The following is a 14566-nucleotide window of genomic DNA, read 5'->3' as shown; positions in this document are numbered from 1 at the left end:
ACAAACTATTAATCGGATGAAAAGTTTTATTTCAACCTCTAAATTTTTTCTTCATTGTTGTTAAAGGTTAAAATAGCATTTTGCATGCTTGTCAGAGGCATTCTTAGGTGACTGATGATTTTTTAATATTTAGTATGACCATAACTGTAGCTTCTTCACGCCTTAAACTTTTTTTTCATACAGTTTTAAATAAAGGGAGAACCCCACGTGACAAAATGAATCTAAACAACCGCAAGTTTAAATTCATTTGGTCTAGATCCCAGCAAACTTCATATTCTTGATTCAATGTCCCTTGTTAGGAACAATCCTGTACTCTTTTGCAGACCCAGGATCTCAAGAATCTACTGATTGATGAAAGAGAAACTTAGAAAGATGTGTGTGTGTGTGTGTGTGTGTGTGTGTGTGTGTGTTCTTTAACTATCCAGATGCTTTTCTTGGGAAAACAAAACAAGAGAAGTTTTGGGGGAATCTTTGAAAGGGAAGAATTTGTATCATGTGAACTTTTTGAGAAAGAAGTATTCTGAATTTTTCACTATAGCAGAATCTATATATATATTGTTTTAAGAGTTCATGATTTTATATTTGTTTCCTCATTCTATCCTTTTGAACACTTGTGTATTATGAATACAAGCCTGTTTTTACAATCTCAAATATGATTTATGTTATTTCTTTTATAATATGTCTATTTTATTAGATAAATTTCAGTGCTCACCCATCATACATAGAGCAGCCCTTCGATCAAGTCTTGAGGTATTTCATCCTTTTTGGATCTACTTTACAGCGTTAGTTTTCTCGAATGTTTCATCCAATGTTCCCAATGGCATGTAAAATAATTATGTCTGTATTCAGATGCTTTCCTAAATAAGCTTTTATAATTGCTGCTCTCCTGGAGTATTGCAGTGTCTCCTTATTTTGTAACCTGTCCATTCTAATTTCATTCATCCTTCATTTAATCCTTGCAGTCGCCTTCCTGAAACACTTTATTCCTATTGCTTCACACTTTTTGACAGCCTTCAAATGACTTTTGAAGAGTGTCAAAATTACTTGTCTAGTACTCAAGGTTAGCTTAAAGGTTTTTCTCATATGGTCTTGCTTTATCTCACACTCTCTCTTTTAGGAACCATGTGCTTTACCCAAAGTGGACTATTTCTTGTTTCTAGGTACATTTGGATTTTTCTGCGTACTCATTTACTTAAATTACTCTCTTCTCAAGAATACCGATTAGTCTCCATCTTCTCCCAGGGAAAACTCTTTCTGTTTTACAACCAGTAAAACATCATCGCTCTTCACGGGCTCATTCAACAAGGGGAGAAGGCCAAGATTTTTTTTCAATTCCAGTCACCCTGTCATGTACCTTTCTAGCACCTCTCACAATATTCTTCCTTTTACTATCATCATATTTATGTAGGATACTTATCTTTATTTATCTATTAAATTCGAAGCCAAGGACTGGGTCTTGTTAATTCAATGGTTCCTAGCAAGCACAGTGTGATACTCTTAGAGACCCTCCTAGAAATTTTTTTTAAAAATTTACTCACTAGCAACGCTATAGTTCTCTACTTCCTAAGAAAGTATGCTGTTTTGAGGTTGTTAGATATCATTATCTACACAAATGGTGCTCTTTAGTATAATCAGAGACAATTTTGCCACTCAAGTATGTAGAGGAAGTTTTATTTTTAATTTTAGTACAATATTAATTATAATGCTTAAAGATTATCATGTACTTCTTTTAAAAAAAACACAAGGGCCAGGCGTGGTGGCTCAAGCCTGTAATCCCAGCACTTTGGGAGGCCGAGGCGGGTGGATCATGAGGTTAAGAGATCGAGACCATCCTGGTCAACATGGTGAAACCCTGTCTCTACTAAAAATACAAAAAAAAAATTAGCTGAGCATGGTGGTGCGTGCCTGTAATCCCAGCTGCTCAGAAGACTGAGGCAGGAGAATTGCCTGAACCCAGGAGTCAGAGGTTGCGGTGAGCCGAGATCGCACCATTACATTCCCGCCTGGGTAACAAGAGCGAAACTCCGTCTCAAAAAAAAAACAAAAACAAAAAAACAAAAAAAAAAGCACCACTACTAATGGTTTCTGCCATTTCAAGAATGGAAAATGCACACACTAAGGAATTCAAACTGCAACTCAGTCCTCTAATGGCCCTTGAGCAACTTTTAATGTGGACGAATACACCATTCAAGTTTAATGTAGTCTAACATTTCCTGGGAACATGGACAACACAAAAAGTTAAAACCACCTTCAGGAAATCACAGAGGACTCAACAAGTTAAATATCTTTTGAATCCATAAAACTTTTCCACTGTCCAAGTCTTAATTCAATGTTCAACTTTGAAGCACTCATTTCAAATGACTTTTAATGTAGAACATGGCATTCAAAATGTTAGCGACATCTCAGATTAATTTGATAATTATGGACTCACTATGAACAACAAAAATTTATCTTTACATAAAATAAAAACAATATGGAATCCATAATGAGAGTTTTCTAACATAAAATGACATAAAGTTTTTCTTTTCCTCTTCGGAAAACTTGTAGCAAATTTTATTAAGCACTTACTAGTTGGCAATTATGGCTATAAGCACCTTACAATATCAACTTAGTAAAACTTTATGACAATTCTATCATTGAAACTAGTGTTTATCATTCCAACTTTACAGGAGAAACTAAAATGGAACATGAAATAATCCATCCACAAAACAAAATTGGTAGTGATGGAATTTAGGCAAGGAAGGATAGCACCAAAACTCACAATCACTACTTTTTGCTGCTTTTCATTTAAAGAAATAATGAATAGCCAGAAACTGTGGCTCACACCTATAATCCTAGTACTTTGGGAGGCCAAGGCAGGCAGATCCCTGGCACTCAGGAGTTTGAGGCCAACCTGGGCAACATGGAGAAACCCTCTCTCTACAAAAAAAGGGAGTGCACAGTGGTGCTCGAGTGTAGTCCCAGCTACTCTGGAGGCTAAGATGGAAGAATTGTTGAGCCCAGGAATTCGAGCCATGTGAGCCATGATTGCACCACTGCACTCCAGTCTGGGTGAAAGAGCAAGACCCTGTCTCACACACACACACACACACACACACTCACACGCACGCACACAAAATAGTAGTTTAAATTACTGTACAGAAACAATGAAAAAACATTAACAGAAAAAATAGATTTAGACTCCATGAAGGGAAGCCCATCAAATGAAATTTGATCAGAAATAAGAGAGCTGCAATGCCAGAGGAATGCAGTTTTCATATAAATTTACTTGATCACAAGGTCCAAATTCTCTTGAATCACTATTTTCCCAGTATTTAGATTGGTAGTAAACAAATCAATAACCGTAAGTCAAATAGATTTATTAAAGAGTACGAAATCTCCCTATTCACTTCTTCATCCCAATCAGAAGTATTCAGGCTAAAAACTATTGGTTTTGTCCTTTATTCCTCAATAGTTTAAAAGAGGGACAATAAATAAACACTATTGTCTCCTGGAATCATGAGTCTAAAAAAACCACAAATAAACAGATATGATGATTAGAGTTCTTACACAAAATGGATAAAATCAAAGTGTTAGCTTAATAAAAGTCTTAGCAGAAAAAAACATTAAAATGAAAAGTGTAATGACAAGTGATATAATGGTGCTCAAATTTCAATATATTATCAAAAAAAGAGTATATGTGAAAAAAATTATCCTAAAGCTCAAAGGCAAACAAATGAAAATCTTATATAATTAATCAGAAAAAATACTACTATGAATCTGAATTAAAATGCAACAGAAAAGGATGTATCCAAGAATATATTTTGAGTTTGAAGACAAAAATTCTGAGGGGCAGATTGTGGACAGCAATCACTAATTCCACTTAAATTATGAATATTAGAGAAGCAAAGAGATTATAATAAAAAACAGAATGATGTGAAAACGTGAATATTGTAAAATTAATTAAAAATTAAAAACAGAAATATGAGGAAAACAATTATAAATTTTAAATTAAAAATTAACTGTTAATTATGAAAATTCACTTACTTTGGCATCATGATCTTCATCTAATTCCTGATTCCCCGCACTTAAATCCTGATTCTCCGTCCTACTCATCACAGCAGGACAAGGTGAAAGACTGGGGCTGAAGGCCATGAGATCCATCTTGGGGGGGCCCTCTCCAGAGCACACCTTCTGCCGCCTCTGCTGCGAGTAGGACCAGCTCCCCACCGCGCTAGAGCACACTAGCGTGGGCTTGCCCACCGCGCACGCGCCCTCGGTGGGCGGTGCTGAGCACCGCAGCGCGGTGTACAGCAGCAGCATGAGCACCAGCAGGCTGGATACTGCACAGATGGCGATGATCAGGTACACGTTGACATCCACCAGCGCCGCCTCCGGGCCCGTGGCGCTCACCGACGCCCGCGATGACGCCTTTGGAGCCTGGCCACTCTCCACCAGCGACACTAGCACCGTGGCCGTGATTGTCAGCGCCGGCTCACCGTGATCCTTCACCAGCACCAGCAGGCGGTGGCGCGGAGAGTCCACCTCATCCAGGACACGAGTCGTGCTGATTTCGCCCGTGTACAGCCCCACGCGGAACGGGATGCGCGCGCTGCTTGCCACTGGCTGCAGCTCATACGAAAGCCACGCATTGTAGCCAGAGTCAGCGTCCACTGCGCGCACCTTTGCCACCACGTAACCCGCACCCACCGACCGCGGCACCAGCTCGCTCACTGCGCCGCCGGTACCACCCACTCGAGGCGCCAGCAGCGCCGGCGCGTTATCGTTCTCGTCCAGCACGAACACCTGCAGCGTCACGTTGCTGCCCAGAGGCGGCACGCCCGCGTCGCGCGCGCTCACCTGGAACTGCAGCAGCTCCAGCTCCTCGTGGTCCAGCGGCTGCAGCGCGTACACCTTGCCGCTCTCGGCGTGCACCGACACGTAGCTCGACAGCGCGCGATTGCCCACCCGCCGCTCCACCAGCGAGTAGGACACCAGCGCATTTTCATGCGCGTCCGCGTCCTGCGCTGACACAGTGAAGATGTGACAGCCAGGCGGGTTGTTCTCCTTCACGAACACCGTGTACTCAGGCTGCGCGAACGCGGGCGCGTTGTCGTTCACGTCGGCCACCTCCACGGACAGGCTGGCCGTGGCCCACAGCGAAGGGGAGCCCCCGTCCCGCGCGGTCACCACCAGCTCATAGGCCGACACGGTCTCGCGGTCCAGGGCGCTGTCCAGCACCAACGAATAGTAATTCCTGAAGGTGGACACAAGCTTAAAGGGGACGTGGGGTGTCAGGGAGCAGGTCACCTGCCCGTTGGCACCTGAATCGAGGTCGTTCACGCTTATTAGGGCGATGACAGTACCGAATTGAGCGTCTTCACGTACCGGTAAGGATAAGGAAGTCAGTGCTATCTCAGGGACGTTATCATTTTTATCCAAAACTCTCACTAGAACGGTGCAATGACCCGCCATAGGAGGGTGGCCTTTGTCCGTAGCGTCAATGCGAATTTTGTATAAATTTACTTGTTCAAAATCCAAATTATTCCGAATCACTATTTCTCCCGTATTTGGATCTATGCTAAATTGGTCAACAACCATGGTTGGAACAAGGCTGTTAAAAGAGTATGAAATTGCCCCATTCACTCCTTCGTCCCGATCAGAAGCATTCAGTCTGATAACTGTCGTTCCGTTGTCTGAGTTTTCGAATATTCTTACTTCGTATTCAGACTGTTCGAAAGTGGGAGCATTATCATTCACGTCCAGCACTGTGACCAGCAGCTGAACAGTGCCTGTGAGCTCAGGTTTGCCCCCATCTGTGGCTGTCAGAAATAAGTTGTGCGCAGGAGCGTCCTCTCTGTCCAACGATTTCTTTAATATGAGCCCAATTTGTTTATTGTCATCACTGTTTATTTTCACATCTAGCCCGAAGTATTCGCTGAAACTGAGTTTATAGGTTAAGATAGAATTTGAGCCAACATCTGCATCTGACGCGCCCTCCAGTGGAAACAGAGAATCTGGCAGCCTAGATTCATAAATCAGCACTCTTTGTTCCTCTACCGGGAACAAGGGCGGGTTGTCGTTAATGTCCCTCACCTCCACGTCCACATGGAAAACCTGCAGCGGCCTGTCCACGATCACCTCCAGGTGGATGCTACACTCCGCGCTCCGCCCGCACAGTTCCTCGCGGTCGATCCGAGAATTCACAAACAAAATGCCATTCTGCAGATTTACCTCCAGAAGGTCCCCGCGGTCTTTGGATGCCACCCGGAACAGGCGCGGCACCAACTCCTCCAGCTCCAACCCCAGGTCCTGAGCGATGCGGCCCACGAAGGTGCCGTGTTTGGCCTCCTCGGAGACGGAGTAGTGGAGCTGACCGCTCCCCACCTTCCAAGCTGCGAGGAGCAAAAGCGGGAGGAGCAGACATTGCTTTCCCAATCTGTCGTCCGGAGTAAACACCATGTCAAATACCTCTTGTTTTATCTCCATTAGAAGATCTTTCGCATAAAGATAAAACACTGTATGTTCCAGAATTCATTAATCCATTTCTTCTGCGTCCGCCATTATTCAACAGTCAGGGAATGATGCAGTAATAGAAGAAATCTGAATGTTGGCTAGCTATAACTTCATGGTAGACAGCGACATCATGCGGCTCCAAAAGGTAAGAAATTAATTCACATAGCACTATACTGTGTATTTTTTTAAACGGTATCTTCTTTTCTCTACTTTTATAGTAAATCCTCCTCATGTTTTTGATTTGCACAGTGTTATCCCGACTTCTTTTATTAATTTAGAGTAAGTGATTTAATTATTCACAGCTAACCAACTTTTCTACCAATATTTGAAACATTAGTATTAACCAGTTTAACAAATTTGTTAACAGAATTGCTCTTGGAAATCAGAAATGTGAACTATCCTACACACTGGTAGAAAAGAAACTTGCCCGCATATGTATGTCATAGGATATGCTATTATATATTGCTCTGGGGAAAAATGTAACTTAAAATTATCAAATTTGGTTGAATTTCTAAAGGCTTATAGATTATTGAAGTCCATGCTTTCTTTGTTCAATAAACATCAGATGCTGTTAAGGTTCTTTTGTGTAATGATGGAAGATAAAATTCTAGAGCATATTCTTTATCACATTTAATTTATATGCCACTTATATTAGGACTCTTGCTTAAAATACTTTCTTTTCATAGACTGCAACACTTCAAATTGTGCTGGAATTACTACCCATTGTCCTTTGCTGGTTTTGATTCTTCAGCCGTCCTTAAATGATCTCCTTTTTTTCTCTCAACTTCAGCCCTGTCCTATATCCTTTCCTTTAATTGTTCTCATTTGCTTCCAAATTTCGAATAAGACTTTTATTGAGGTATTTCCAAATCCATATCTTCATCCCTTCTTTCTGTGTTTCTAATTGTCACTTTCACCTATACATGCTGACTCTCAGAAAACAATTTGTTAAATATCAAGGCATGACCAATTATTATCATTTTTAATGAATAAGAGGTTCTTATGTTGCCGAGGCTGGCCTCTAAAACATACTCTCGACTCTTCAAGTGCCAGGACAACTGGCCTGAGCCACCGTGGCTCCCAGCATGACCAATTATTAATAATCCCCAAATTCAAATTTTTTAATTTGTATTTTTTTTTTTTTTTTTGAGACGGAGTTTCGCTCTTGTTACCCAGGCTGGAGTGCAATGGCGCGATCACGGCTCACCGCAATCTCCGCCTCCTGGGCTCAGGCCATTCTCCTGCCTCAGCCTCCTGAGTAGCTGGGATTACAGGCACGCGCCACCATGCCCAGATAATTTTTTGTATTTTTAGTAGAGACGGGGTTTCACTATGTTGACCAGGATGGTCTCGATCTCTTGACCTCGTGATCCACCCGCCTCGGCCTCCCAAAGTGCTGGGATTACAAGCGTGAGCCACCGCGCCCGGCCTTAAATTTGTATTTTTAATGACATAAGCATCTCCCATGTTATGTACGTGACTTTTTAAATTACTCCTTTTCTTGAGCTTGCCTTATTCCACATCCACCTAAATCTATCTGTCTTTCACATACTATCATATTTATCTTTATGAGTACAGTTTTCATTGAATTTTACGAAACCTAGAAATTCCAAGACATTTGAGAAACTTCTAGTAACCTAATATATAATCACATATTAGGTGATCAATTTTTGAAGGTTATTTTCAATTACTCTCCAATGTGACTCTTATTTTTCTGACAATATAGACCACTTACCCTTCCTCTTTCCCAATACCATGTTTGTTTTAGCTGGGTTTTTTAATTACATCTACATTTACCTGCAAAAATGTTATCCTCATATAAAAGTCAAGGCCAAATATCAAATCAACTCCACCCTTAATTTATCCTTAATGTTATCCATTGGAAGTGATTAATCCCCTCCTTGAAAGGAGAAAATTAGGGTTACCAATAAGACTTTTCAATGACATGAACATCTTCACCTCCCTCCAAAATTCTGAAATACAGTAAAATGCCTCACAGACGATGTAACACAAAACCTTTACTTCCATGTGAAATTTTGTCTTAAAATAATTAACCTGGATCTATTTAGTAGTCCTTATCACTGACTTTCTATTGCAGTTATTTTGGGCAAAGGGTTCAATTTCCTAACCAGTCACAACCCCTAAAACAAGGAGGTTCCTATAAAAAAAGATAAGCTGCACAAAATACACAAAGACTTGATATATAAAGAGATATATAACCTAACTTGATTTTTAAAATGTTGACCATTGTTACCTATAGATTTACAGGGTGACAAGAACTGTTTCTCAATTTCTAGGACTTCCTCAAAGTAACTAAGGACATAAGGAATATGTATGATAGATGGGTACTTATAGAATTACATGCATATGAGAATAAAAGAGACAGGCAAAGCAATAGAAATAGGGAATTCACATTTTATCATGTGAAATGTGGATTATTTTTACCTGATAAACCCACAATTTCCACGCCCCCCACCCAGAGTAGAAAAATGATTCTCATTATTTCAGATGGAGAGGACACTTGTCTATTCTCAAACATACAGCTTTAATAAACAACTCTTTGTAAACAACAGACTCAAGAGGGGAGTTTGTATGGTGGTATATTTATGTTTTTAATCTGAAAATGAAAAGTAACAACAAGCAGTAAAATTTTTCAACCAAAATACAGAATTTGCATAACTGAGGGGGTTCACAAGTACTCCTCATCAATATAGTAATTTAGGACAGGCGTGGTGGCTCACACCTGTAATCCCAACACTTTTGGAGGCTGAAGCTGGTGGATCACCTAAGATCAGGAGGTCAAGACCAACATGTTGAAACACCGTCTCTAGTAAATACAAAAAATTAGCCAGATGTGGTGGCTCATGCCTGTAATCCCAGCTACTTAGGAGGATGAGGAAGGAGAATTGCTTGAAACCGGAAGGCTGAGGTTGCAGTGAGCTGACATTGCACCATTGCCCTCCAGTTTGGGCAACAAGAGCAAAAACTCTATCTCAAAATCATTATATATATATAATTTATAAATGAAAAAATATGCAAGTTTCAAGAAAATTAAATCATTGCTCCACTAAATGTTAATGTTAAGATGAGGGAAAAATAAGCAATCATGTATCTAAACAATGGAACACCATAGATCTAGATAAGAGAAAAATAAATCTACCTCAGTAATGATAACTCATGATCATCAAGATATATTAGTAAGTGAAAAAAAGTAAGATTAAAAGTAATATTCATATGTTTTTTAAAGGGGTAAGGAAGTTTATTTGTATATAAAAAATTTCTCTAGTAGCACACCCAAAAATATTTTGGCTTCATGAAGAAGGTGAAAGGGACAATTTAACTGTCTTCTTTTGCACTTCCAAAACAGTAAACTATGTATATGTGTTTCCTATTCAAAAAATGAAAACTCATTAAATTTTTGAATTGCAATTATCAAATTCATCATGGGTATACAAGGTGAACTGCTTAGGCAAAGTTGAAATAAACCATATACTGCAAAAATATAACCAAAAAAAGAAACTGAATTAGTTTAATAAAACCAGGTAAGCCGAGATCGTGCCATTGCACTCCAGCCTGGGTAACAAGAGCGAAACTCCATCTCAAATAATAATAATAATAATAAATACATAAAAATAAATAAAAACAGTTAATTTAAATTCAACAGAAACAAAAAGCAAAATAAGAATAGTAGTATTAAAATGTTTTTATAGACCCAGGTATTCTGGCTCAATTCTGTAATCTTAGTACTTTGGGAGGCTGAGATGGCAGGATGACATTGAGACTAGGAGTTCAAGAACAGACTGGGCAAAGTAGCAAGACCCCTATCTCTAGGAAAAAAAAAACTTTAGCATGTGCATGTAGTCTAGCTAGCTACTTGGGAGGCTGAGATGGGAGGATCACTTGAGCCCAGAATTTTCAGGCTTCAGTGAGCTATGGTCAGGTCACTGCTGTCTGAGCAACAAAAGGTCTTTAAAAAACAATAAACTGAGACTTTGAGAATGACCTATGTCTTATAATTATTTTCCTACATATTTAAAGATTCAAAATTCAAATACTAATATAAAATATAATTTTTAAAATAACATAACAGAAAGCTGATGAATCCGTTGCCCCAACATAAAAGCCTCAAAAAAGCATACAGTACATGAATTAGTGCAATAATTATACTACAATATTTATGTACTAAGGCATAATTTTTAAAAAACTAAAGAAAGTGTGGGAATGTGATATTTAATATTTAAAAACTGGGAAGGAAAGTGGGATGTTAATATTAGAAAACTCACATTTTCTGTAGAGGTGGGATCCTGAGGAAGGCTTGGACTGAAGGCCATGAGGTCAGTCTTGGATGGGCCTTCCCCAGAGCACACCCTCGGTCTCCTCTGCTGCGAGTACGACCAGCTCCCCACCGCACTGGAGCACACCAGCGTGGGCTTGTCCCGCGTACACATGACCTCAGTGGGTGGCGCTGAGCACCGCAATGCGGTGTACAGCAGCAGCGTGAGTACCAGCAGGCTGGACACCGCGCAGATGGCGATGATCAGATACACGTTGACATCCACCAGCGCAGCTTCGGGACCCACAGCTCCCTCGGACGCCCGCGATGAGGCCTTCTGCGCCTGGCCACTTTCCACTAGTGACACCAGCACTGTGGCTGTGGCTGTCAGTGCAGGCTCTCCATGGTCCTTCACCAGCACCAGAAGGTGGTGGCGCGGTGCTTCGGTCTCATCCAGAGGGCGTGTTGTGCTGATCTCGCCCGTGTACAGCCCCACGCGGAACGGGATACGTGCACTGCCAGACGCTGGCTGCAGCTCATACGAAAGCCACGCGTTGTAGCCTGAGTCGGGGTCCACTGCGCGCACCTTCGCCACCACGTGGCCAGCACCCACCGACCGCGGCACAAGCTCGCTCACTGCGCCGCCAATGCCACCCACGCGAGGCGCCAGCAGTGCCGGCGCGTTATCGTTCTCGTCCAGCACGAACACCTGCAGCGTCACGTTGCTGCCCAGAGGCGGCACGCCCGCGTCGTGCGCGCTCACCTGGAACTGTAGCAGCTCCAGCTCCTCGTGGTCCAGCGGCTGTAGCGCGTACACCTTGCCGCTCTCCGCGTGCACCGACACGTAGCTCGACAGCGCGCGATCGCCCACCCGCCGCTCCACCAGCGAGTAGGACACCAGCGCGTTCTTCTGCGCGTCCGCGTCCTGCGCCGACACAGTGAAGATGTGACAGCCCGGCGGATTGTTCTCCTTCACGAACACCGTGTACTCGGGCTGCGCAAACGCTGGCGCGTTGTCGTTCACGTCGGCCACCTCCACCGACACGCTGGCCGTGGCCCACAGCGAAGGGGAGCCCCCGTCTCGCGCGGTCACCACCAGCTCATAGGCCGACACGCTCTCGCGGTCCAGGGCGCTGTCCAGCACCAACGAGTAGTAATTCTTGTAGGTGGACACCAGTTTGAAGGGGACGTGGGGCATTAGGGAGCAGGTCACCTGCCCATTGGCACCTGAGTCACGGTCAGACACGGTGATAAGAGCAATGACCGTGCTGAGTGGAGCGTCCTCTTTGACAGGCAGGAAAAGGGAGGTTATGGCCATCTCTGGGGTATTATCATTCACATCCAGGAGTTTCACTACTACTTTACAGTGTCCTGTTAATGGAAATGCACTTTTATCCATGGCATCAATATTGATTTCATATGAGTTACAGTCTTCATAATCAAGTTCCTCCTTAACTTTTATTTCACCAGTATTGGAATTAATTATAAATTTAGACTTTACATAGTCAAGAACAAGATTACTAAAGAAATACACTATTTCCTTATTGATGCCCTCATCTGCATCTGAGGCGTTCAGTTTAATAACTAATGTCCCACTTGGTGCATTTTCCAACAATCTGACATTATAAATGGATTTATCAAATTCTGGGGCGTTATCATTCGCATCCAACACGCTGATCAACAACTGAACTGTACCTGTTAGTTCAGGTTTTCCTCCGTCAGTTGCAATCACTAATAAACGATGTTCTTGTGTTTCTTCTCTATCTAAAGATTTCCTCAAAACTAGCTCTAAAAAGTTTGTTTCTTCTTCATTTGTTTTAACATCTAAGTCAAAATATTCGTTAGGATTTAACCTGTATCTCAATTGAGCGTTTGCTCCGATATCCAAATCCGACGCGCCCTCTACCGGAAACCGCGAATCTGGCATTCTTGACTCTAAAATGAATAGTCTTTGTTCTTGTCTGGAGAACCTGGGCGGATTGTCATTAATGTCCTTCACCTCCACGTCCACATGGAAAACCTGCAGCGGCCTGTCCACGATCACCTCCAGGTGGATGCTGCACTCCGCGCTCCGCCCGCACAGCTTCTCGCGGTCGATCCGAGAATTCACAAACAAAATGCCATTCTGCAGATTTACCTCCAGAAGGTCCCCGTGTGTCTTGGACGCCACCCGGAACAGGCGCGGCACCAGCTCAGCTAGCTCCAGCCCCAGGTCCTGTGCGATGCGGCCAACAAAGGTGCCGTGTTTGGCTTCCTCCGGGATCGAGTAATGGAGCTGGCCGCTCCCTGCCTTCCAGTAGGCGAGAAGCCAGAGCAGCAGGAGCCGGGATCCCAGACTTCCTCTCCGGGAATATAACATCGCAATCTCGTTCCAATTATCAGCTCTCTACCGCAACACCACACAATGTATTTTGTAAATTTAATTCCCAATTAACTATATATTTTTTATGTTCTCACCTTTTTGAGCTTCTTAGTAGAGCCAAATGGAAGGTCCTTTTCCTTTCTGTCTAAGGAAAATGTACTCACTGTATTCCTGTGAGGTTGGGAAGGGAGAAAAACCTTGCGGTGTCCAGCGACATCATGTGGATGAAAGCGTAAGTGCTTTACTTTGTTTTGCTTTAGCTTATACTCGTCAAATATTTCTCAAATATTCTCACTTTCAATGACATGATTATCATTCTTTAAATCACTTATCGCTAACCAAAATATATCATAAAAGCTATCTGAAAATGTGTCAATATAAATACATCATTAAAAAATATTACAGAAAAATACATCTAAAGTCATGAAACCCAAATCCTTACTAAAGAAATTTGTATTCGTGTATTTTACATAGTGAGGAGTTTATATATTTTCAAACTGATAAAAACTTGAAGAGTTAAAGTTTTGACTCCTCTCATCTGTATTTAAATATGTATAATGAAAATTTTTTAGTTTTTCTGTAGTGGTCAATGGAATGTTTGTATGCTATCTCCATGTTATTCATAAAACAAATTTTTATTCCAATTTTCAGTGCTCAGTAGTGACATTTTGTTGATGTTATTTTCAAAAACAACTAAAACTGTTTTAATGGCATTCTCACTTGAGTTTCTTCTTGGAAGTCTAATTTTCAAATCGGTGAAAACCTATTTCTCTATAACACCTATCTACTTTTTGTAGTGACTCAAAAACTGTAATGGGGTATTTCAACTTTCTAGAAATCTTCAAATTAGAAGCATCTACATAGCATTTCTTCAAGTTGCTATTACTGATAAAGCAGTTATTAAAATTGTAAAAATCACATATCTTTGCACTTATATGGCAAGTCAAAATCGTAATGTTAGCTATATGACATACTATTCCACAAAATGTTTAGGTTGTAGTAAAAAATAATTATATTGAAAAGAATAGCATTTTATTAAGCAGGCTACCTTTATATTAGTTTCATTACTTTGTAATCTCCAGACTGTTTACTGGATGGTATCATTTGAACACAACCTAGTAAATATAGTGAACTTCACTTAATAAATATGGGTGAAAGTAAATATGCCAAGTTTTCTATTGAAGAAAAAGCTAACATTTTGCTTGTATATATACTCCATAGAATTACTTAAATCTTACAAAATATCCCTTACCTGTGAAGACAAGAGAGACCAAGAGATCAACAATTCTATTGCTTCATACTTTTACATTTAAAATATAACTTGATAAGAAAAAAAATTATCAGAAAATTCAAAGTCAGTGGAAATTCACTTGATTTCTAACTTGTGAAGAAATAAGATACTGTCACAGAATTGTTTCTGATACAGTCTTAACGGT

At 41.2% G+C, this 14566-nt stretch overlaps 2 protein-coding genes across 5 annotated transcripts in view; one reads left to right on the top strand and one right to left on the bottom strand.

Moving 5' to 3' along the window:
• The window catches only part of LOC100398424 (protocadherin alpha-C2), a 211453-nt gene that overhangs the window by 184369 nt on the left and 12518 nt on the right, over positions 1–14566 (bottom strand). For 2 of the 4 annotated variants that reach the window (XM_054252554.2, XM_035286225.3), the window contains exon 1: positions 4027–6555. The exons of the other annotated variants lie outside the window; for them this stretch is intronic. In XM_054252554.2, coding sequence (XP_054108529.1) covers positions 4027–6468 — 2442 coding nt within the window. In that variant the 5' untranslated portion in view covers positions 6469–6555. Of the gene's footprint in view, positions 1–4026; positions 6556–14566 lie in introns of those variants that run through there. 4 annotated transcript variants of the gene reach the window in all.
• On the top strand, positions 9095–13841 carry LOC144580886 (uncharacterized). The gene has a single exon (XM_078361244.1). The coding sequence runs from the start codon at positions 10825–10827 to the stop codon at positions 11326–11328; it is 504 nt and encodes a 167-aa protein (XP_078217370.1). The 5' UTR covers positions 9095–10824; the 3' UTR covers positions 11329–13841.

This window comes from Callithrix jacchus, chromosome 2 (genome assembly GCF_049354715.1).
Source record: "Callithrix jacchus isolate 240 chromosome 2, calJac240_pri, whole genome shotgun sequence".
NCBI lineage: Eukaryota > Metazoa > Chordata > Mammalia > Primates > Cebidae > Callithrix > Callithrix jacchus.
This window is presented reverse-complemented; position numbering and strand designations above follow the sequence as displayed.

Excerpts from the sequence above, each read along its gene's own strand:
- LOC144580886 (XM_078361244.1), top strand. The coding sequence starts at position 10,825 with ATGAGGTCAGTCTTGGATGGGCCTTCCCCAGAGCACACCCTCGGTCTC.